Source organism: Ceratosolen solmsi, unplaced genomic scaffold (assembly GCF_000503995.2).
Source record: "Ceratosolen solmsi marchali unplaced genomic scaffold, CerSol_1.0 scaffold10, whole genome shotgun sequence".
NCBI classification, from domain to species: Eukaryota; Metazoa; Arthropoda; class Insecta; order Hymenoptera; family Agaonidae; genus Ceratosolen; species Ceratosolen solmsi.
Window position 1 is genome coordinate 1641792 of NW_011948412.1, and position 27734 is coordinate 1669525.

The 27734-nt window shown below is 23.7% G+C and overlaps 1 protein-coding gene across 1 annotated transcript in view; it reads left to right on the forward strand.

Annotated features, from left to right (window-relative positions):
* Gprk1 (G protein-coupled receptor kinase 1) overlaps nt 1-23784 on the forward strand; it is an 88871-nt gene extending 65087 nt beyond the window's left edge. Inside the window, exons 2-15 of the mRNA XM_011501846.1 lie at nt 3128-3204; nt 4784-4857; nt 5566-5667; nt 6008-6082; nt 9483-9544; nt 11109-11160; nt 13114-13305; nt 15528-15835; nt 16335-16509; nt 20194-20571; nt 21297-21348; nt 21426-21574; nt 21743-21835; nt 23453-23784. Of these exons, the coding sequence (XP_011500148.1) occupies nt 3128-3204; nt 4784-4857; nt 5566-5667; nt 6008-6082; nt 9483-9544; nt 11109-11160; nt 13114-13305; nt 15528-15835; nt 16335-16509; nt 20194-20571; nt 21297-21348; nt 21426-21574; nt 21743-21835; nt 23453-23611 (1948 nt within the window). The 3' untranslated portion in view covers nt 23612-23784. The remainder of the gene's footprint in view (nt 1-3127; nt 3205-4783; nt 4858-5565; nt 5668-6007; nt 6083-9482; nt 9545-11108; nt 11161-13113; nt 13306-15527; nt 15836-16334; nt 16510-20193; nt 20572-21296; nt 21349-21425; nt 21575-21742; nt 21836-23452) is intronic.
* Nucleotides 23785-27734: the final 3950 nt, after the last annotated feature.

Sequence of the window (27734 nt, forward strand, 5' to 3'; positions counted from 1 at the left end):
TTTAAGCGATTCAAAACGAAAAGAATAAGATATTTTATTCTAAATTGATAAACAAATATAAATTAATTTTTGTACAGAAAATAATTGAAACCAAAAATTTCACGGATCATGATAGAATTATCGAATTATTAATTGAATTCATTTAATACTCATTATAGGTATACGATTACAGGTGAACACTTATTTTCGAAACTAATATTTTCTTAAATTGATTTAAATTCCTATTTGAAATAAATAAATAACGATTTAATTTTAAATTAGATTGATTTAAACGAGGATTATATAAAATTACTATTAATTTTAATTTTATTATATTTCATCTAAAAATGTATATTGTATCTAGAAATATTCTTAATAGGACTATGCTCCTGAAATTATTTCAATTTGAAGATTTTTTCGTTCTTTTAATTATCATACTTTTTCAAATATCACATAAATATAAATTTCAATAAAAGGCTCATAAAATAAAATGTTGAAGAATCAATATATATTTTTCCAAGTAGCTGGATTATATTTTATTTATAAAATAATAATGTTCCTATATATATATTTTACAATTTAACATATAAATTAACTTATATAATTATAAATTTAAAGAATATAGATTAGAAAGGTTATATTTATAATATCTGCCTGTTACTTTTTTCTAATTTTATATTTTGAAATATTGAAAATGTTATAAAAACTTTTTTGTAAATTAGTAATGTGAGTATTAGTATTATTTATGAAAAATGATTCAAATTAAAAACATTTATTTTAATAAAAATAAATAATAATTTACTTCATCGTATATATAACTTATTATAAAAGTATAACGATAATTATATTTACAGTTAAAAAATAATATAATAATAATAATGATTAATATTGTATAAAACCAATTTTTTTAATTTTTGACTTGTGGCAATAAATAATATATTCATTTATTAAACTAATTTATCAAGTCAATATTATTACTAAATTTTCCTAATATATTTATAGTATGTATAAATGGTTATATTGCTCTATTTTTTATGTGTAACGTGAAAGTAATAGACGTCTATTTATTCATCTTTACTTAGCTTCCAATGTACATACCTTAAACAATAAATTTTATTTCTTATTATTCCCCTCCTTTTTCTTGCTCGTTTATTCTACTTTAGGATAGCTTCTTTAGAAAAAAGTAAATTCATGAATTTTTATGTAATAGAGATACTAATGAACTATCAATCAATAGTAGTGCATTTGAATTTATTATTTTGACAAATTTTACTACACCTATTGTTTTTCCATTTTACAATTTACAAGTTATAGATAATACATCATTTTCTTATTATTTTTTAATTAGTTCATGTTTTAAAATTTTAGTAGAATTTATATACGTTTAAACGGAAAATAAAAACATCATCAATAAATATAAAACTTTAAAAAACAGATTAAAAAAATTTGATTGTTGTAGCATAGTGTTACTACAATAATTAAAAAGTATTTTTATGTACACATAGTTTATTGCATTTATTAAAAATGTATATTTGCATTTGTATACAAAATGTTTTAGAAAGATTTGATTTAAAATTGGAAAATTGAATATAACATATTTTATATAATGAAGTTAATTTTTTAAAAGTATACTCCGATAGATGCACTTGTGCTTCATCAAATTTTGATAACAATTAATTTTATTAAATTGATCAAACTGTAAAAATCTATTTGCTATCTATCTAATTTTTGCTTTTGGTAAAATTAGTAAATGTCTCGTATATTTTATGAATTATCTAAGTTATTGTAAAAGCTATCCACTTCAGACCTAGAAAACTCTATGAATACAAAATAAATACAAAACTTCTTTTCGTAGTTTTGCATAACAACAGATCAAAAGTTTCTCAATGGATAGAAAGTACTTTTGTTATAGTAAATCATATTTTATCCGTTGAAATTAATTTTAATTTAATTATTCAAATTTGTATTACCTATATTCTATAATTTCTTACTTGATTTATAAAAAATTTCAATAAAACTAAAAAGAGGAAGATTATTTATAAAAATATATTATTTTATATATACATAATATAGATATAATATTTATTCATGTACCGTACACTGCAAGCCACATCTGTACACTAATAATATATTTAAAAATATTTTAAATTGAAAATATCTGCATTTTATTTACAATCGGCTGTACACTTTTTAGTGAAAATACATTTTCTATATTAGCAAAATCGCTTGTATGGGATTTTAATGCAAAATATTTATTAGATAAATAGGAATTTTTAATCATCGAATATAAAATTGATTCGCTTTTAATAAATTGTACAATTTTCACACTTTTTTTTTTTGGCATATGCATTTTTATTAAAAGTAATTATAAGAGTATGTGTATTAGAAGATATTTATTTTTAAATTATTTTGAAAACATGCGTCGGATATACATTATTTTTTGTAATAAAAAAATTAACTATTTTTGGTAATAGTTTATATGTATCAAAGTATCTGACTATTTCACAACATAAACTGATTATATATTGAATAATGTAATGTATTATTATGTATTATTATTGTATTTGGATTACAATTTACCAAATTGTATGTTTTATTAGAATATTATAATGTGATAATGATTACAGCTTAAAGCTTATATTACGAAAATACTGGTTCATTCTTGGAATCTGCATTCTGTACAAATGTTGAAAATAACTGCAGCAATTTGATTTCCGAACGTATGATAATATTTTTAGTAAACTAGAGAATGATAGCTTGTCTATCATTTATAGACTATTTTGGGTACTCAAAATACAAATTTTCAAATTATTAATTATGAATAAAAAATTATTTGTATTCAGCAATAGAAGCTATTATTTTTAAAAGCATTCTAAATTAACTAAAACGGTAATGATATTACACATAAAATATGAGCCATAAGCGATTACGTGTACAAAAAAAAATCGTAGGAAAAATCTGTACCGCTTTCATAATAAGCCAATTTAATGAATGGCCGCCTCGATATCTATTCGTTTGCTCAGATTTTATGAAGAATAAAATAATATTAGGGTTTCTAATAACGGTAGGCAGTTACACCTTCCCACTCAAACATTTTCACCTTTATTTGAAGATTTATAACCAGTTCTATTCTGTTTTGTACTTCTAGTGTTCGAAGCGTTATGCACAAGTACCTTGAGAAGAACAACGAGGTGAACTTCGACAAAATATTTAATCAAATGCTGGGTAAGTTGAAAAATTTCAACTATAATCCATCTAACTTTACTTTTCTTTCATTTTATATTGGTTTTATAGCGATAATTTATTTCAATTCATAAAAGTGTAGAATTAACTCAATATTATTCTCTTTAATACTTCCTAATTCCAAATTCAGTAAATTTATTTGATATTTATCTTATAGAAATTACTCCTACTAATAATTGGCATTCATAATAAATTTAGTTCTGTAATAGTATTGACTATCACTTCTATTCGGATTACCGTAATAGTGAAAACATTAACCATAGGCATAAATATTTTTGTTTTCATTAATATCACCAAAGCCTATAAGAAATAATACCTCTACTTAAAAACAGTTCAGATATATATTATATAAGTATTCTTGTTATTTTTATTGAAACTAATCTTTTATTATTTCCGAATTCATTGATGATTGGGTGCTAACAAACTATTTATTTCTTTAACTCATAAAAAATAATTTCCGTTTATATTAATCTTTTCAATTCTATCTCTCATTTAGAGTCCATATATTCAGTTTTTTCACATTCTGTATTTTAAATATATATTATAAATTGACATTTATATTTTATTTTTTATTTTCTTCTATAATTGTTAAAAAAAAAAAAAAAATAGTACGAATTTATTCTATCATTATAGAATTATGTTAAAAACATTGGTAAAATCAGATTTGCCTTGGTAAAATATCAATAAATAAATTTAATAGTAATTATGGAAATCATATTAATAAAATCAATTGTTTCATTACATTTAGTTACATGATTAATATAGATATTAATATTTCATTATATCTAATTTCAAATTCGTAAATTAATCACAAATATGTATAATAAAATTTACTGCAATTCTAAAATATCTAAGAGTTTTTTTTTTTTTAAATATAATAATTTATAAACGATATGGACTATAACGGAATATATTAATGACTAAATTAATAATAAATTATCATCTAATTATCAATGCATTAAAAACGATATACATTTGTGTTACACTACTCAGTTTACAATATATTATATTATTCAATTATATTATTGCATTATTACATTGAACTTTATATAAACAGTAGGGATACATATATTATTTTCTAATTTTATAGAAGATTGTCATTCATTTAATAAAACTTTTAAATGTAATAGGTTCATTCGGATAATCAATAAATGGTATGTTGTTCAATTCAAATTAAAGTGAAATTAAATATGTACTAAATATGAATATATTATTTTGTTACATGATCAATTAACACATTCACAATTATATAATGCATTTATTTCCATTAGTACATATTCAGCAGTATCCATATGTATAATTTTAGTAAATTTTAAAAACATTGCGCATCTAGATTATTTTCATGTTGGAACATGAAAACGACATTTTAATAAAAAAGGCTTTTCCTCTGAAAAATTGTTTCGAAAATCAACAAAAATTGAAAAGAAAATATTTCTGTTAAATTACAGATCCTTACTACGGATGCTTAATTCGCTGTCTTCTATCCTATCTTAGCTTCAAGTATTTCTCAAAAACGGCGGTCGGTATATCGATCCATTAACTCTGGCCTTTTTTCTTACAGGTTACCTTCTATTCAAAGACTTCTGTGAGAACACGTCGGAAGACCCAATCTCGCAACTTAGATTTTACGAGCAGGTACGTTTCTCGAGGCCCTTAATTTCCCGGTGACACGTTATTTACGAGAGCGTTGATTGTGATAAAGCTTTTATTTATTATTTATTATGAACTATTCGCCGATTTATAATGTCGTTCTCAACTCACTAAATTCTTTGATGTTTTTGAATATTATTAATCGTCCCCCTAATTTATTTCTTAATTACTTTGTACATTCTTTAAATTCTATTGAATTCGTTATATTATGAAAAAGGTAAATGTTTTTGCTCAAGTAGTTGTTGCCTACCTTCAAATCCAAAATTTCGTTATATATTTACCGGAGCAAACAACGGATGCAATTTATTATTCGTATCTTCGTTAATTAATTGAGACGATTAAATAGTAGAAACGCCAATAACATAGAATCATACATTTTTCTCATTCTGCTGTCGGTTCATATTATTTCCAGCTGAGAAAAAAACATATTTATCTAGGATTGACAAACGTGACGTCAATTTCCGTATCGAAATCGAATTCACCAAGTATTATTCCATCAATCGCGAATTGAGCCGCGTCACTACGTAGTATTGATTTTGTCCTCTTATCTCACACGCTCCGCTACCAAAGTCGAAAAATTGTAAACAGAGGAATAACAGTAAATTACGTGACCCACTTATCATATGTTTTGTGCGCGATGGTCCGAGCGATCCCTCGTCTTTCGCAGTGATCAAACACCGTAAATCATTGCAGATAAAAACGTATGAGAAGCTCGAATGTCCGGAGGAGAGAAGGAAGCTTTCTCGAGAGATCTACGACAATTACATAATGAAGGAACTGCTGGCTCACACGCATGTGAGTCACCCTACTTTTTGTTTTATGCTTTCTTTGTTTCATTTGGCTTTTATATTCTTCCTTGCTATTCTTCATTCACCAACTCTCATTACATCTTTCTTATCTTGACTGAATCATCTAATTCATTATATCAGCTAAACATACCTTCATTTTACCTTATGTTAGTAGCCACATTATTATTTAGTTTGCTAAATGACACTTTCTCCTTATATCTCTAATATTTCATATTATTACATTTTCTTATTTAATATACATTTATATGTCGTTAAAACTTCTTTGAACCCTATCTTTTACTATTTTGATTTTTTTTTTTTATTAATTTTATGCACATCTTTTCTAGGAATATTCAACTGACGCTGTGTCTCACGTGCAAGAGTATCTGATAAAAAATGAGGTTCCTGTTAACCTATTTGAGGTAGGTATTAAATAGCCATTTTGTAATGTTAGTTATTATTTTTGCTAATTTTTTTATTGTACTTTATTTAATAAATAGAATTTCCGTAAATGCCACATTTTTTATTTATCATAAACTATATATGTAGTTCACGATGTAGTTCAATTATAATTTATAAGATTTTATTTTTTAATACCTAATTTAATGAAATATTGAAGTTTTTTGTGAAGTAAAATATGATAAAAGTGAACTAAAATATATCACGTTTTGCATTTATTTCATTAAATATAATGTAAAAACAGTTTGACGAAAGATATCGCTTATTCGAAATACTTAGAAAAATAAAATTAATTAAATACACTACATGAAGTAATAATATTTAAAAAATTTGTATCAAGCACCGTTTTTCTTATGAAATTAGTCAAAACTCTATCAATATTATGTATTTATGGAAAAATATTATATAATATAAATACTTTTAAAAAAACATAAGATGATTTATTTTCTAAAGAAATAATTTGTTTGATTTTGAAATATCAACTAGATTTTTAAAAATGTTTTTTATTTATTTAACTTGTTTTTTCTTTTACACACATTTTTTTCTCATATTTCTAAATAAAAAAGTTCTGAATAAGAACTTCAACAATATTTCAATGCTTTCTTCTTGTTTAGTTTATTTCTTTATAATACCTACTTATCATTCAAAGAGATAATAATACTGCCTGAGTATTATAAGGAATATTTTCTACCTTATCTAAAATTCTCTTTATTATTCTCTTCTTATTATGTCAGTTATTTACTTTGAAGCAAACAAACTTGAATGTAATAGGCATTCATATAAAAGTCCTTGCTATTATCTTTAAATCGATCATATTTTTTGTTCATCTATAAAACTTTCATATTTTATTCTCCTATTGAATATTTTTCATAGCTCTTGCTTACTAACTTGTCATAGTAACATGTTTATTAAATATTTTAAAATACTTTTTAAAATTGATAAATATTGCGGAAATGTTCTAGGTTATTTTTAATGTGATGTATTTAAAATTATAGAATAGAAAGTAAATAATAAATTATAATTTGTTAAACTAATATCCTTCGTTAATTTTTTAATTATTACACTTAACAAACTTTATTCAGTTAATTTTTTCGATTCTGTTCTATTATTATTTTTTTTATTAAAAAATTATTAAAAATATATGAATTTCGTTGTTTAATTTGGAAGTTAAAATAATCTGAAAATATATTTGAATTATTACATTTCCACTACACTCAGAATCTTAGTTACTAAGTGGAGCTTTAAAACCCTTTCGATTCCTTTCGTTCAAGTATTTTGATTTCATAGACAAACTATTCATCGTTTTCTTTCAACCTTTCATATTTAAAGCTTTTCAACTATAAAATATGCTAATACAAACTATTTCGTTGCTTTGGATCATTAATTAATTTTCTATTATCGATATTTTTATTAATGTAAATTTATTCATTTAATGCGTTAATATTACTTTCTCGCTTTGTATTTTCAAATTTCGATTAATACTAAAAAGCAACTCGAAAAACTTATTTAAGTATGTGCTTTTATATTATTCGTATATTAATTATTTCTATATAATTTATTTAATAATTATAAATACAAACAAAAGTTATATTTGCCCCTATTATCCTTATAAACTTAATTATAAGCAATATTGAGTAAAGTTTTAAAACGATACTTTAGGCTGAAATATTCCAGGTTAAATATGGAAAACTATTATTTCTTGTTTGACGTTAGTCGGTAACTTTTCCGATCTACAAAAATGATTTACCACATTTTATGATAGCGAAGCGGTACGATATTCTCAAAAGTGACAGCTATTGTTTGCCAATGCATCTACAACCCTTGTTTGCTGCTATTTAACAATCATCGTCTGCTATTATTGTTTGCTTTGAAAGTTGAACTCATCACTATTTCCGTTTCTTTTTTATCAAGTTTTTACTCTTATGCTCACGTCGATTCATTATCTATGCATATCAATTTTTTCACTTTTCTTTCTTATTAAATATTGTTCTTGGACCTTCCATTCAAATATTCAATTTGCATTTGTATTCTCCGATCCCAATTCTATTTCTACTATTCATTTTATTGTATTTTGTATCTTTTTAATCACAATTGCAAAACAGCATGTAATCTATGTTTCGATTTCTTTGAATTTCGAATTTTTGTTCATTACTTTAATCCTAATTTGTATACTTTTCATATTAGAATAAAATTACAGGCATAAAATTTTATTATTATTATTATAACTTTTACTTTTGCTTATTCTAAATTAATTATCTCTAATCCTACTCGTGTATAGATTAACATTTCGTGGTTTCTTTATTGTGCTCTAAGTTTTGACTCTCCTATAAAATTATTTATGTTTATGTTTAATCTTGTCCTCATCGACACTCGCTATCCAACTTCCGAGATTAATGCTGTACACATATTACCTTGTCCACTAAATCACCAAAAGCTTCATTAACAATATTGTTAAAATATACAATCTCTCTGTCAAATTTATAATTTTATACCTTCAACAAGATAGTGAGCATTTTAAATTTTTTTCTTATGCGATTCTTTTGTTTATATCCTTATATCATCATTCATGCATTTAGTTTATTACTTAATTTACTTTTATTAAAGGCTTACTAATATGAATTGCAATACATGTTTTCATTAGATTTTTATTTTGAACTTATTCATTGTTTTTTTTTGTGTTAATAATGTTTTAATAGTATTATGTTTTACTATGCTTTCCATTTTATTTTTACATATCAATTGTTAGTATTACTTTATTTTTTAAAGTTATTTCGTGTACATTTTAAATTACGAAGAAAATATTTTTAGTAATAAATTGGATTTTTTATTATTCACTTTTTCTCTCACATTTTCTTCTTCTTTCACGGATGCCAGATTTTATGGCATAGTTTTTATTGGGCACCCTAATAAATAACCTAAATTATTAATTTAATATAATCTGCATGACAAACACATCAATTTTATTAATCAACTTTACTTATATTTTAGTTGGGATAAAAAAATGTTCTACCTTTTCAATTGTTCAAGTAACATTTTTTTATAGTCTATTATTCCTATCACCTATGTATTTCTGACCTGTTTATTTCTTATTATATTTTTTTTTTATTTTCCAATATAATCACAATGTTCTTATACCTGTGTTTTTTCTTATTTGAATCTTTATGTCTGTACATCTTTATATTATAGTCATCTTTTCATAAATTTCATAAATATTTATATATCTTTTCATAAATATTTATTTCCATTATCGATAACATTTATTACCATAAATTTAACTTTTTTATAATAAAAATATAAGTAATTATATAATAACTTAGTCAACAAAATATGAAGGTACAATTGCAAAAATATTATCATTTTCAGCCATATATTGAGGAAATTTTTAATCATTTACGAGGAGAACCATTCACAAGGTTCCTTGAGAGGTAAGTAACCTTCAACTTTTTCAAGTGATTTTCATATATATGCTGCTTGCTTAGTATTTTGTAAATAAAAAAAAATGTTTTTTATATTCTATATTTCTATACCTAAAAAATGAAAATTAAACTTTTTTACGAAAATTTTATTTTACAAAATAGACTGAATTATATTTTAAACTGAAATTTTAAATGAATATTATAAATTAAAATATAAAATATAAAAAATATTATAAATAAAGATATAATTATTGAACTTAATATAATAAAAATAATTTTATATATTAAATAATTAAATATAATTTTAAATATATAAAAATAGAAATTACTATACATTTGTCTGCATAATTATTTGAAACACTGCTAAAATAATATTGAAGATGAAAACTTCCATAAATCTTCCACTGGTAATTAAACCTAATATTCATTCAATTTATTGTACGTTTAAAGATCCTGTATTCATTTAAAAAATTATTTTTAAATTTAATATATCATAAATTCTACATAAATATATGTATAAGAATATTTTAAAAATTACGTCATAACATTTTATGGAACGAAATTTGAAAATATTGAAAAATTAAAAAATTATTTTTATTTCTGAATTATAGAGATATTTGTATTCAAGTTAAAAAATTTTTGATAAATTTCCGAAAATATATTTTTAAAGTCCGATCAACCAGAATAAAACAGAAATCTGGCCTAGAAATAATAATTATATATTAAATTGTGAATCCCATATTTTGTATGCTGGTAACAATATTTGATCTGAGCGAAATTTAAATTTAAACCGTCAAATATGAAATAAAAAAATTATATATAATAAATTAAGCGTCCACATTAACAAATTTTGTTACATTTATAAATATTTAATAATAAGACTAGTTAAAACATTATGAACTTAACTAGATTTTAATGGTAACATGAATTTAATTAAAACAGATTGTAAAAATGCTTTACCAATTTGCCTTAAAATTTATTTCCTTAATATGTATGATATGTAAATAAGATACTAAAACTGTTTAGATTACAATTATGATAAATAAATAAGATGGAAATCTTATTTGATACTTAAAATAATAATATTAAAATAATGCAATTTATGATTAATATTACAAATATGGTTTATAATATAATCTTTACCTTAAACAAAAAGTTAATTTTTAATAAATCGACTGAATTAAAAATAAATCATTCGGCAGGTATACATTATAAACAATAATGGGTTGATTTGTTAAATCTAGTCATTTTTAAAATTGAAATAACAGTTTTATTAGAAATTTTCTTTTCAAGGTTTTATTTAAACTTAAATAATTTCAAATGTTCAAGTTTTATTCAGATAAACTCATTGATAAATATTCTAATATGAAAATATAATTTAGCGTAATGCAAATTATTAATTTTTATATTGTATAGTACTTTATTCTGTATACATGTCTATTAAAAAGTTAAAATTAACTTTTTTTAATGTAATAATCAAAATATTGTATTTGTACCCGTAAAAAATTTGAGAAATTAATAAGACTTTAATCCTCGTGCAGAACTCCGTTAAGAAAATAAAACTTTGTTTCAGTGAGAAATACACTCGTTTTTGTCAATGGAAGAATCTCGAGCTCAATATCCAAGTAAGGAAAAACATAATATTATTTTTAATTCATTCTAAATTTTAAAGGAAATTGAAATTATCAACGAAAGCGTACGTTAATAAATTATTATCTGACGTATTTTTTGTTTTCATACTTATTATTTTAAATTTAACTTATGTATTTAAGTCCTACCATTTTTAGTTACTTATTTACTATGATTTTTTATAAAAGATTCTAAATAAATAAACTAAAAAATACATTAGGTTTCTTTTATATATTAAGAATTGTTAATATATTTATTCGAAAAATAGATTTCTATTATGATAATTTTGAAATCCAATAGATATTTACTAAATATGAAAAGCCTTATCAACAGAATATATTTTTAAAGCAAAGTTATAGAATCAATATATTTATAAATAACGTCTGCTTCATAATTAAGGTAAATTCAATCTTAAATTTAATTAAGATAAATATTATACATATTTCATGATATTATATTATATTAGTTCATAAGTTTAACGCAGAAATTATGCAAATTGTATATTTCATCATAATAATTATTTATGTTTATAACTTCCGTTTAGTGTAAAATACATGATGGATAATTAAATAAGTTAAAATTTTTAATGAAATTATTACTATGAAATATTGGATAATTTTCATGGACCCAATATCTTTGAAGTTTTTGTTTTATTAATTCAAATATTGAAATTGATTTTCAAACTACTTAATTACAGCTCGCATAATTTAGTGTCAAAAGTAAATAAATTAATAATACATTATATAGATCACACTTTAACAGCAAGATTTCGAGTATCCCTAATATTTTATCAATTAACATTAATCCTTTTAAAAGAATTGTTCAACCAAATACATTAATGTAATTTTGTAAATCCATTTTAAAATACAATAAAAATATTATATTACATATTATTACAAACACACATATATTTTATTATATATAATCTACAAAGAAAAAAAAATTTGATCCTCTATATATAAATTATAAAAATAAAATAAATTACGTAAACCACTAGCAATTTTTAGAATTAAAGAAAAATGTATTACTTTTACAATATTAATGTAGCATTAATTTAAGAAAAATTAATTCTATCACTTTGAAAATTTTATTTTATTTTTTTCATGATAACTTTCTACAAATATAAATTGAATAATAATTAAAACAGTAATTAACATCCATTAAAAATGTAATTATTAATTTTTTATCAAATATATATAGTAAATAATACATATATTTTGAAACATAAGTACATATAATTAATTTCACATGAGTTTTTTTTATTAAAATAACAAAAAAAAAAAATTATTATTAATTAATTTTTTAGAGAAAAACTTTTAATTACTAACTTGATTAATATTTAAAAATTTTGAATTATTTGTTATTGACTGATGGTAAAAATTGTATATTTTATGAATTCTATTATTAACAGTTGATTTAAATGCCAAGAGATACCAACTGATAAATTAATATCTATCAGAATCATCGAGTACTTGCTATAGAAATAATTTGATTGTTTATCGGAATTACTCGAAAATTTATCGAAATATACGATTAAGGAAAACCTTTATATGTACCTTTAAAATATTATCAAATATCATATAGCAATATTACGAACTGCAATATTACAAAATTTAAATAATTCTATTTAATTATTGACAGAAGCTACTGAACAAATATTATTTCGGCAACGAATATATTTAAATTTGAATATTAAGGATGCGTTTCAAATGTCGAAAGAGGTACCAATTGCAACTAATCCTTATTTAACATATGTAGTTTAAATAAAGCACTAAACGCGAGTGCATTCCGCTAAACATACTCAGTAAGTAAATTTATCACGTGAATCAGTATCTTTTTCCTAAAAAAAACACGCGATGATTCATTTATGAAATTGATTTTGTATTGAGGTGAAGTAAAAATGTGGTGCATTGACTAATTCTTCATTTGGACATTTTCCTCTGCTACAGCTAACAATGAACGACTTTAGTGTGCATCGAATAATTGGTAGAGGTGGCTTTGGTGAGGTCTACGGCTGCCGGAAGGCAGACACCGGCAAGATGTACGCGATGAAGTGCCTCGATAAGAAACGTATTAAGATGAAGCAGGGCGAAACTTTGGCTCTCAATGAGAGGATAATACTCTCCTTAGTCAGTACAGGGGTGAGTAACATGCTTTCCATACATATAATTGATGGGATTTTGCTGTAACCGAAGGATCAATTCTGGCTTTCTATCATTGAATACGAAGCAAAGCTGTTAGGACCTTAATATCTACAACAACAATTGATATTTTTATATCATATTCACGATTTTAATAAAAAGTGTCCTTTTTGCTTTTACAGACATTAAAATCAATCGAAATTGTAAACAATTATATTTTCTTATACATAGAGCCTGGCATATAGAGACCACGAAATTTTAGGGTGTTGTATAATATACTTTTTACGTGCTTTTATGGTATCAATGATAAATCGCCGACATTTTATGTTTTACGCTCATAGTTTTTATAACATTACACTAAATTTATTTAATAACTAGAAGTTCGACTATTAACAACCTATGCAATTTTAATTCAAATTTTCATCAACTATAAGAACAAAAAATATAAGAGATCCCAAAATTCAAATAAAAAATCATAAATGTAATAAAGATTATATTCTTTTGGATTATTTCTTTTTATCGATCAAATTTTAATCCAGTATGTTTTTATATATATAAAAAATGAAATATCAAAACGGCAAGAGCGAAAGAGCACATTTAATTATTTATAAATATTGTAAAATCTTATCAAATACGAGTTTAAATAAGTTTTTATATTTTTAAATATTGTTTTCTGTTTTTAAAATTTTATCATGTCAACAACAACAAAAATAAAATAAAAAAAAAATATTATCCTTATTATTAATGTTTGATTGCAAATCATTTTTCAATATTGTCGTTTCAAATTACTATAAACTATTTATTCATTACTCCAATTTGTTCAATAAAATGATTTTTCAAAAGGATAAACCTTTCAACATTTTGAAGAGGTTTAGGTCAGCGCATAATTTTAAAAAAATCATTGAAAAACAACTCTTCTTTTCAATACTCGATCTCCTTTGCTTTCATTTACTATTTTTCTCTTTTTGCATAATCCTTTCATTTCAATTATTAAAAATGATATTTTCGACATTAAAAAATTATCTTAAATTCTAAATGTTTTAATTGATAATGAATTTTAATTTGCGATAATAATTCTCAATTTGCAATATTGCTATGCTTAACAATATTTTAAATTGGTTTAAAATCGTAAAGCCCATATAAACCAATATTTTATAATGTAGTTCACATTTGTATTCAATATTAAATATTATCAGAAAAATTGCCTTGTATACATCTTCAGCAAGATTTTATTTAGAAGATACACACATTAAAAAATCATATTTAATCCAATATTATTATTAATAACAATTAAAAATTATTGTTACGAATTTTAATTTTGTACATCATAGTAGACGAAAATTTATATTAATCAGACATCTATAGTATTCGAAAATACTGATTAGTTTAAACTGTTAATACATACTTCAAAAAAACAAACATTTCATTCAAATTGATTTTCTAGGAATTATTATCTATAACACGACTGTTACACATTTATTGCAAAAAAAAATTGTATTCCAGGAAATGGATGGATATTATTCTTTAATATGTATTTCATATTTATTTCTAATATTATAGTAAAATTATATTTAAAAAGGAAAAAAAAATCAATAATAAAGTATCTCTCACACTAGAATTTTATTTCTAAGAATTAGGAATTCCAAGAATTTTATTTACATTAAATTAGAAAAATTTCTTAATAATAGTGATACTAAAATATGAACTTGATTTGTAATCTGTAAAAATATCATTGAATAAAATGTAATATAGGATAAATTATTTTATTCAAATGTAAAGGGAAAATATATTTTAAAAGTAGTATGGAGTTTTTTTTGTACAACCCTCGAATTATTTAAACCATAAAACACGTATTAATAATTAATGATGTAATTTATTTTAATAATTCATACAAAATATATTAATATTTTCAATCTTCATAGGGATAGAGACATTAAGACATCGAGTTTATATATTTTCATTACAAAAAAATTAATAATTTTATAATATAAAAGAGTTTACTTTTACATTATATAACTATTGTTTAAATAATTAACACAATAAATATATCCAGCAAATATTGAATTTATTTATTTATTTTAACTAGTAGTAATTTTTAAGAAGTACCATTTGTTATTGGCACATATTCTATTGAAGTAATAAATAAAGTAACCATTCGCAATAGTCCCAAAACTATTAATAGTCAATACTGAAATTAATGACTATTGGTTGATGGATTACAGGTCGACTGTCCGTTCATAGTTAACATGACGTATGCGTTTCATACGCCTGATAAACTCTGCTTCATTCTTGATCTAATGAATGGCGGCGACCTCCATTACCATCTGAGTCAACATGGAGTATTCAATGAGCCCGAAACGAAGTTTTACGCAGCGGAGATAATTCTAGGGCTCGAGCATATGCACCAACGTTACATCGTCTATAGGGACCTGAAACCCGCCAATATTCTATTAGATGAACATGGACACGTCAGGATATCGGACCTCGGACTTGCCTGCGACTTCTCCATGAAGAAACCCCATGCCAGCGTGTAAGTACCTAGCTAGAGCTTTTCTTTAATCATTTATAGATATCAATATTCCTTACAAATTAGCTGCAATTCTCATTGAGAGTTTTGAAGAACTTACTTTAAAGACGAATATCGCCAGTGCACAGTTTCTTTTTAAAAGTCCAAGGAATTCATGGAACTTTTAATTCATTCCGTTTATCTATCTGAAAAGTCTTTCTGCGAATTTTACGTCACCTTTTGTCAATATTTATAAATCAATTCACGCAATGAAAAATCTTATTTAATCAGTATGCAGATATTTTTAAAAGTTTAAGCTCATTGACTAGATAATCATTCAGATTCGACATAAATTATTAATATCAATTAAACAATAATATAAAATTATTATTTAGACATTAAATAATCTATTACAAAATTGTAAAATAAATAATAACTAGGCATCACATTTAAAAATGTTTCAATTTTCGTCCTGTTATACATCTATTGGATATGAACGGCAAATTTACATATTTGTTTTTAGCGGTACGCACGGCTATATGGCACCGGAAGTCGTGTCCAAGGGTACAATGTACGATTCGAGTGCTGATTGGTTTTCGCTTGGCTGTATGATTTTCAAGCTCCTCGTGGGTCATAGTCCATTTCGACAATTAAAAACGAGGGACAAAAATGAGATCGACCATATGACACTTACAACGGTTAGTATATCAAACAGTTAATTGTCACCGATAGATCGGCTTAAACATCGTTTTATCGCGGTAGGTTAATTCCGCAAAGAAAATCTTGATATTGGCTTTATTTCAAATTCAGAAAATTGAACCGATCGATGTTTAATATTAGACAGGAGTTAAAAATAAAATAAAAGCTCATCTTAACTATATATAAGCTGGCGTGTGTAACTATACAAAAGGCACCAACAAAATGATTCAAATAAAAATAAAATCGTACCAGACACCTATTGATATTTGATGTTATTTAAAGGTATTTAAATCTAGTAATAATTAAAGTCTTAATGTTCCAGCTGTACGTGTTGCTAGAAATACTCTAAATTTAAGATTTCACTACTAATTATTTAGTTCATTTAATAATATGAGTATTTTGTAAAAAGAATGTTTTACCCAGAGTATTATCCAGTAAATTATTTATTACATTCCAATGAAATAAAATCTAAAGAATCATTAGTGTAAAAATGGAAAAATTTAACAGCATAATGAATAAATATTATAAATATGACATTACGATTTATTTATTACTTATAAATTAAATAAAAAACTCTGAAAATTAATTTTTCAATTTTATAAAATATAAATTAAAGCAGTCTAGAAGATATTTTATTTTTAATTATTTAAAATTTATCCAATGAATAAAGCATGCAAAATATTAAAAAAATGTATAAAAAAAGTTTATTAATTTATGATCGGAATAATTTCGAATATTTTTACAAATTCAGAATATTTAAAAAAAGTTCCCTCCGAAACACCTTTTAATTTTGACATTGATATCGCTATGGAATCTTCTGAATTATTAAACAAAAAATATAACTAATAAATTTAATAATAGTGGAATTTGTAAATTCGTTTATCAAATATTTCAAAGTTCTTTTAACACTCTATTGATGTGATAATTCTGATGATATTAGATAATACTTAATTATTTTGATAAATGTATTAAATAGTATTGATTTTTATATTTAATTTAGGATTTCAATTATTAACACATTTAATTGCTGCATATAATATTGATTAATAAATATTTATTTGATTCTTTATTACAGATACTTTAGTGTTTAAATAATCGTTATAATCTTAATTAAATAATGAAGTTAATGGATTTTAATAACAAAGTAGTAATATATAAGATATACAAGAAGTAAATAAATATTTTAATTTTAAGTATATTTAAAACGAATGTAAATATTTTTATAATTATACGTATAAACTAGTATTGTTTATGAAACTATTTAAATATTTTTTTTATTTCTCTCGACATTAAAAAATTTGTTTTTTGATTCAAAATTATTGAGTTTAATGTGACGAATATCACTAAGAATATCATGAAAACTAATGTATATTTATTAAAATAATTATTATCGTTTCGTTACAATTTTATGTATTAATTATATTTACATTGAGTATTGGGCACTAATGAAAGTAATGGAATAAACTTTTAAATTCTCATTCTTTAATTATATTTAGATATCGCAAGTTAAATATTGATCCGAAACATTTGACAAAATCATGTAATTTCTAATAAAGGCACTTGGAATATAACTATCGATCATACACCGGCATGCAATACACATATCTATTACTCGATTTGACGAAACACGAGGACTTTCAAGTTGATTTAATTTATTGAATTTTACAATGCATTTCTACATAGAATTGTGACCTGAATTTAAATGGCGGGATTCCCATTACATTTTTTTTTAATAAATATCCAATGGTATACAAGGTCAGTACACAAAACTATTTTCGCGGGTCTCTAATAATTGTTGATTTAATAGATAGTATCTGAAAATTCATATTCATTAGTATGGAAACATATTTAATGATATAATAAAAACAATGATTTATATTAGCAAAAAATAAGCTTACATATATAATTACTTCAGAAAAAATTATCACTGTCCTTGAAACAGTGTTTCGACCAATAAATGTAGTTTTGTGTCAAGTATAAAATATTTAAGCTTTGCATGTAATGTAAGAAAAGAAAGTATTATTTCAATATTTAATTATTAATTTTTTCATACATTTTTAAAAATAATTATTATTAGCTGAATATATATTATATAAGTATAAATCGTATCCATTGTATTTCATTACATAATTATTAAATAAAATTTATCACAAAAAAAATGTTATTTAAAAACTTATAATTATTAATTAAAAAATTTCCATGATTTTAATTACATATTTTCCCCGTAACATTATGTGTACCATAATAAATAATAAATTTCATTCGTTTTACTTAATATGTGAGTTCGAATGATTTATTACTTAGATTTATTGAAATTATTTAAAGCCTCCCTAAAAGTCTCTGCAAAAAAGTATTTAGATAGCTGCAAGAATGATAAAATTTCGTAAAAAATTTTAATTAATAATGTATATTCTCTACTTTTCACGAATAGACCAAAATATAATTTGTGATTTTCTATTAGTGTGATTTTATGAATGAAATAAACTTATTTTTGATATATATTACTTATAAAATATGTATTATTAATGTTAATAATAGAAAGATCTTTTCTTTTGACCATTCAACTACGGCAATAAAAATCATTTGTATACTTTTTTATAATTAAACATTTAATGACATATAAATTGTAATGTGTAGTAAAATAAAAATTGACCAATATAAATTAAATGGTGCAGATATGAACTAATGTATTCATCATCAGACATTTAATTTTATACCAGGTCACATTTATCTAAACACATTCTTTTATTATATAGTATATTTTTTATAAATGTAATTAATTTTGATTAATTTTAAATTGAAAAAGGATGTGAGGTTATGAAAATAAATATTAATATTATAAATAAAATATATTTAAGAAATAAAAATATATAAAATATATATAAAATATATTAGAATAAAAAATATAAAAACGTGCATTTGAAAATTTAACATAACATTGCTATTTCATTTTTATTAGAAATTATAATTATTGATGTTATTTTATTATTTACCTGGTAATCTAAAAAATATAATATAAAGGCTGTATAATAGAAATGAAAATTAAGACTCTTAATTGTAATATGTAAATTTGATTTAGTCGATCCATATCTATATATATATATATATATATATATATATATATATAATATAGATTATATCTATAATTCTTTCATTAAAATTATTCCGGCCAACTTAATTGTCTCTTTGTTCGTTTTAAAATATTTGATATAATATTTTTATATATTTTTCATACACTTTTTATAGCTGTAGATATAAAAACGAGTATCTAAATAATATTACAAGCAAGAACGATTTAATACTTATATAATTTATTCGTCAAATTAAATAAAAAACTAGGATACTAAAATTGAATACTACTTTATATTTGCAAAGTAAAATTCAAAGAAGTAAAATATATAAACTTTTACTCTAATTTTTGCTTCCAGTTATCATTATATAATATATAATTAGCTTGAGTGTTTTTGGGGTTAATAGTTGTTAATTAGGAGTTTAATGAATTAATAAATAGTTAATTAGGCGTTTCTTGAACATTTTCATATTATTTAAGCGGTAGCAGAACAAATTTACACATTGTGAAAACTTCATATTGATTATACATAAAAATGTCGAAACCGGCGAATTTTTCTGAAATTAGTATCAACGTGACAAATAACAATATTTATAAAGACTTATTTTAACAGAATGTAGAGATGCCGAAGACGTTCTCGTGGGAGTTGAGTTCGTTGCTGGAGGGTTTATTTCAGCGCGATGTTAACAATAGGCTCGGGTGTCGGGGGGGCGGCGCCGACGAACTTAAAGAGCACGTCTTCTTCAGCGGCATCGACTGGCAGCAGGTTTACCTACAGAAATATACACCACCCCTGATTCCACCTCGAGGCGAGGTCAATGCCGCCGATGCCTTTGATATCGGCTCTTTTGATGAAGAAGACACCAAAGGCATTAAGCTCACTGACGCCGATCAGGATCTCTATAAAAACTTCTCTTTGGTCGTATCTGAGAGATGGCAAGCTGAAGTATCCGAAACCGTGTTCGAAACCGTCAATAATGAGGCTGACAAGGTAAAGCATTTCTTATCTTATGCATCATTGCATTCTTTTCTTATTCACAGCTCATAATATATATATATATATATATATATATATATATATATATATATATAAGTACATACCAATATAAATTTCAATACGTCGAGGGTATTACAAAATTGTTACCTTAAACGAATAATCTTTAAACATATTATTTGCCTATTGTAACTGTATTTATTCAATAACAGTAAATAGAATTCATAACTTTAAAAACTATGAAAGAGATAATATAATTATTTTTAATTTAATAAATTTAATCCAAGAGTAAGTATTTTTACAGTATTGAAATATAATTAAGGTAACATAAAATCATATTAAAAAACATTAATTTCATTAGCTTCACTAACATTCTGTAGGAAGATACATAAAAATATAGTTTGTTATTTTTTATCACTTTCCATAGTTAAATAAAATTGTATATTAATTTTTTGCTAGACAATATTTATAATCGTCTTACATTATTTCAAGTTTTATTAAAGAATTAAAATTTTGAATGAAACAATTGTATATTATATTTGAAATTTATATATTAAAATGATTAAATTGTGTTATGATGAATCATTTCGTCATTCATAAGTATGTATATGTCCAGAAAAATGTTTGCTCAAAATTTTTATTATAATAGTAAGGATAATCTTATTTGAGAAAACTCAGTTCGTTTTATTTATTTAATTTAGTGAATTTATTTAAATATTTAGTTGGAGAATAAACGGAAAGCAAAAAAAGTGAGATTCGAAGCAGATGAAAAAGGTAAAATGTCAACATTGATTTTAGCATGATGTCAATGTGACCTTCAAATTGTTTAAATTCAATATCTCTTTATTTAGGCTCCGACTGCATATTACATGGATATATTAAGAAGCTTGGAGGACCGTTCGCAAGTGCATGGCAAACCCGATATGCTAAACTTTATCCAAATCGTTTAGAACTTCATCCTGAATCAGCCACCAAAACTGAACTAGTTTTCTTAGATCAGGTAAATCAATTGAGGTTTGAAGTTTAAAATTCAAAGGAAATTTGGAACTTATGAACTTATTTTATACCTTTGATAATATATAGTTACCTAAAAGTTAAAATATTACTATTTCAATATCCAATAATTAATCTGTGCCAAATTTATGCTAATGTAAAATATTTTATTTAGGTAGAGGAAGTTAGTAGCGACTTACAACATGTTAAAGGCGAGCAATGCATCATCGTTCGAACGAAAGATGCCAAGATTGTATTGACCAATCCTGTAAGTACATTATTACATCAATGTTATGCATTTAAATAGATTAACAATCTTCATTAGAAGATATTAACATGAATTTCTCATGCTATTGATGCACCTTTTATCATATTCACATATTGTTTTACTTTTAATTAATTTAAAATGAAATATGCAACACTTAGGGCGTATCTAGCTCAACTATGGATTAATAACAAATAACAAATTAAATGTTAACTGAAATTATTATTTAATTAGAAACTCAAATAATAAATTAAAAATAATTTATACTTTAAAAAGCAAATATAATTACGAATAAAAATTATCTTTTTCCTGGGAACTACGATAGTTTGAGCATTTATTACTATAAATTTTATTAGACATATTAAATAATAATTAAAACTGAATTAAATTAAATTCATACAAATAAGTGATGGGATTATTAATGATTAAATAATTTCAAATTTTTCTTAATTTTTATTTTTAAAATACAATTAACCTTTTTGTAAAATTCAATTTGATACCCTTAAAATTGTTCAATAAGCTATCAATAATACAGAGTAATTGTAATAACAGCAATTTTATAATGAATTGTCAACGAAAAAAATGTATAACGTAATTTTTATTTCAGTCATTATTTAAATATGTTTAATAATCCGTATGATATCTTAGATTATTAATAGAATTGACAAGATTTTATTTAATGTAATACCGAACAATAATATAACGATAAAGTTTACTTAATAATTTAATCTTCAATTAAAATATTTTTGTAACCCAAAAATTTAAAGTAGTAAAATATTATATACATACTAAAGTAGTAAAATGTATTCGGATTCTTACATTATCTTATCTGTTATAAAATTCTTATTTTAAGGAAACTATGAGAAAAATTATTTATTAAGAAAGATTTTTCTTTAAAAGAAAATCTTTTATTTACAATTGTTAAATTATGAATAATATAGACTAAATAAAATTAGTTTACTAATTATAGGCGCTAAAATTTATTCTTTTAACATTAGTTTTAATTAATATGCTTTTAATAATATTCTACTAAAATTTTTATTAATTTTAAAAAATAAAATAGAGTAAATATCGATACTTAAAATTCACGATAAGAACAGTAGTGATTGGTCGCACATATTTTTTAAAATAATGTAATTGAACAACGTGGATAACAAAATTTATAAAATATTGGGTTTAACTTTTTTAATGAAAATTATTTATAGGATTTTTACACAAATTATAAAGCATATAATTTACACGTTACATAAATAAAAAACATAATTACTCTTTGATCAATAACTTTTCTTAGTTGCCTTGCTTTAATTCATCAAGTAAAAATTACAGTCAATTCCATAGTAGTTGTATCAATTTAGATAATTCCGAATCGTACTTAATTTCCTATCAAACTATCTAAAGAGTTGCATAGATTATCCTTTTACATTGAACGCTTATTCACTATTAATAGTTACTAATAGCGCGTAAGATTATTTATAATAAACTGCTATCATTATGATACAAAAAATTTATTTCTGAATACAGTTATACTATAGTTCCTCAATCCACGTCCCTCCTCTCGCATCCGTCCAACTAACCAACAGCGGCATAATATAAACGCTATACTACTTTTTTTTCACGTAGGATGAGATAAGTTTGAAGGAGTGGGCAATCTCGCTACTTTCAGCGCACAAGGCCTCCGTAGAGATGTTAGGTAATATGGCGCGCAAAGCGGGCAAAATTTACGGTACAGACGTGGACAGTGTGATACCGGCGATACAGCGCTCGACAAACGGCAATTAGCAGCCATCGAGGAATTCTCATGATTTCCACACCCTGGGTGTTCCCGTAGCAGCGGTCACGCGATGTGATGTTTTTTATATTATCAGCGAGGGATGAGCATACACCGAGACGCGTCAACAGTGATTTCGAGGAGGTGCTAGGTCAACGAGTGCATTAGTTAATGTGACGAGCACAAACGAATAGACCGTGAGAAGGAGCTTAAGCGTTCTCTCACATATTTTCCCTATATATGTATTATCCCAGCGCAACGTCGAATGTCAATCAATCTATGATACACTGTTGTGTAGCTGTGCCCTAAACACAAATGTCCTTTCCCCTCCTCTCATCAGTTACTCGCGACTGCATGTGCGGTCAGTCTTGGTGTTTTACATCAAAATCGTCTGCAGCGCACTTTGGCGCTACGACCTTCAGTTGGAAATTAGTATTACAAGCATGAGTAGGAGTTGAGAGTGGAGAAAGAATAAAAAAAGAAGCCAAACCGACAGTAATTGATCAAGTTGTAATGCCAAATTCTATGATTCGTGCGTCGTCTTGAAAAGTTGATATTAGGTAAAAATTGCCTCCCTACTCTAGAGGGGACAAGGTCAAATAAAATACTAATATTACAAATGCTGCTGAGAGGTTCTTCATTGATACGCCGATTCAATGCAATTTCAAATTTTTGTCATATATATATATATATATATATATATATATATATATATATATATATAGTGAAAGGTATGGTTCGTGTGAATGTAATTTAGCTGCTAGTATTTGGATGACGCTTGTACTTTACCCTTTTTAAAAAGCGAATGAAATTTTGATGCAAACATAAGTAGCTACGTATAGCTAATTCGTACTTTATTTCGAGTACTGCGTTTTGAAAATCATGGATGATCCGGATAAAAAAATAGTGAGAAAAGCTATGATTCGTAAATTAAACGAATTAAATTATTTATTTAGATTTAATTATACCTGGTCTTTTCATCGTGAATCTGTCGATGATTGATTTTTATGGAAAATTTATGTATTTTCAGGTAACCATCGAAATATGTAGAAATTGTTATTTATCAATACAATTTATACTTTAAAGTACTTATTAGTTAGACAAATTAATCGTAATGTTTAATTTTATTAAATTAATGAATCAACCGTTATTTAAGCATATATCGTTATATGCATTCGTTTTTTCCTCCTATTGCATTAAAATGAATTCTATTAAGAATATTTTAAAAGAAAAACATAATTTTATTAATAAACAAAACTAATGTTATTATGTTTGTACCATAAATTGATTTTGAATTATTTTCTCTGCCCGTTAGAAGCATAACGTAAAATTTTGTGATTACACATAGTCTTAATATATATTTTATTAGATAATATACAAGATAACCGCGTGATTATATTTTTAATTTATAATTATCTTTAAAGCACATAGATGAATGTGATTTCAAAAACAATAAATTTAGTATATTATTCGATACTTAATTTAATTTTCAAACTTTTTCTATAAAAAATATAATTATGTAAATACTAGATCTACATTTTTTTCGTCGTTGATTCTGTACTATTCATATTATGTTCGATACGAAGTATAAAATCGCAAGTATAAAATCTACAATGTTTGATACATTTTAAAGTTTTCAATAAACGTACCAACTCTTTAGAACTAAATTCAATTGATGTCTATAAATTCTAATCAAAATGAAACAAACATTGTTTTAATTATCTATTTAAACCAATGTAGTAAAATGGGTCCACAATAATCAGTCTAATCAATCTATAATAATCGAAATCTAAGACTTCAGTATAATGTTATTTTAATAGATATAGTGCCCTATGTAGATAAAATACTACATAATAGTCTGAAATATTTTTCATTTTCAAAGAAAGCTTACGATGACCCATCGACTATTTTTATGGCATTAATTTTTAAGTGCAAACTACAAAAATAAAAATACTTAAGTGTCTGTATACAACATTTCTCTTATAAATAAATAATTTTTAATGAATAATAATTAAGAGAAATTCCTCATGTCACCATTTTAAGAATAAAAAAATCATTAATCAAATATTTATAAGCGCGTACAATAAAATAATGATGTTCTAATTTTCAAAACCAAGTACTCGAACGAATTTTTATAAAAGAAAGAAAAATTAATCACAACTATCTTTTTTTCATCTTAGTTTTTTACTTATATATATTTTCAATTTTTTACAAACGCATGCAAATATGATAAAATCTGAAGATAGAGAAAAACAATAGACGTTGCAATTTTATTAAAGTAAATGAAGAAATCTTTACAATATCTAAGTTAGTTTATCAAGTTAATTATACAGCAATGAAAAAAAGTATGGCATATAAAAAAATATATAAACTATCAAAAAGTTTTATAACGCAACGTTTTATAAATCTTTCTGTCTTTACCTCAATATTTCAGTCATAAACCGCTTAATTTCAGATGAATATTATATGTATACACATACATACATACCTGTATATATAAGTGTTGCGGATCTGTGTTTTGGAAGAAAATATAATCTCCAAATAAATATGTATATGTATGCATGTATATATGTAAGATGTGCTATATATATATATATATATATATATATATATACACGCACAAATGGGTACGTACGTATGCATGTATATATGTATGTATGTATATATGTGTATATACATGTATGTACGCAAACATGTGACAGCGATAATGCGAAGAAGATAAAAGCAATCTAATGAATAAGTATTTCACGAACTCAAATATAATTCAGAAATAAAATGTGTAAAGGAAATATATCGTGAGATAAGTAATATTAAATATATAAATGGAAATACAGTCAAATCCAATTATTGAAGGTCATAAATATGTATTATCGTTGCCGTTGTCACCGTCATCGTCGTCGTCATCATCATCATTGTGATTATTATCATGTTCATTATTATCATGAATACTAATTACTATTATGATTCCGATCATTATTACAATTATTATAATAGTTACGTCGATATATGCATACACTTTACAAAATATACTATGATTTGGCCTGTACGACTTAAAAATCTCAAAGAAATCTTATATATTCAAATAAAATAGTCAAGAATCTAAAATTATTCATTTTGAAAACATAAATCTTAAAAGAAGCCCATGTTTTGGCGATATATTAGGATAATTGTAAATGTATACATAATATTCTTATTTTATTTATATATTCACCACGTTCAAGAAAAGTTCTTATGATTATTTATATCCAAATGGATCTGAATATAATAAAAATTTTAATTTGTTAATGTTTAGTAAACTGTATAATATGAATATAAACAAATTTTTATCTAAATAATACCACCGTTATATACATACAATATTATTATAAAATGCGCAATATTTTTATTATAATTCGAATAAACTATTTATGAAAATTAATTTCAAATTTTACAATAAAAAAAAGACTTAAGCTTATTGCTTTCTATGCTTAAGGTATTTTTTTTCTAAAGAGATGTAATACGGAAATATGGATTGTGAATATTTCTATTATTTTAAAAATATATTTCTAGTAGTTAATTCAGTGTTGGCCATTATTAATAATAAATTAAAAATAGAGTTCTTTACAATGAAGAAATACTCTGGATTCAAATAACTTATAATCATAGCAACGTTAACGTATTTAGTTTAATATTTTAGAATTAAACTTTAAATCAATAATTTTTTATAATTTTTTATATTTATTTTATTTTAGATAAATATAGTGATAGCTTATTCAAATGCTATAAAAAATAAATCAATAAAGTAGACTAATTATAATAATTTCAATGTAAAGTTCGTATTTTTTAACGTTATTTACATAAAGATTTATTATAATAAATATTTCTAATATAATAAGTGTCCATGGTTATTTACAAATATAAATTTGTAATTTTAAATATTTGTGTTGTATAAAACTATAAGGTTGCGTTATTTTGAATAAAGTATTTATTGATTATAAACTTACCCACTTTAAATGAGTTAAATATAACTGATAAAAGCTTGTAATATAATTTTTTAACTAACTTTTTCTTATAAAACATTTAATTTTATACCTGAAATAGGAAGAGAAATAACGTTTGTTTAAATTAGCTTAATAATTAAAAAAAAAGAAATGT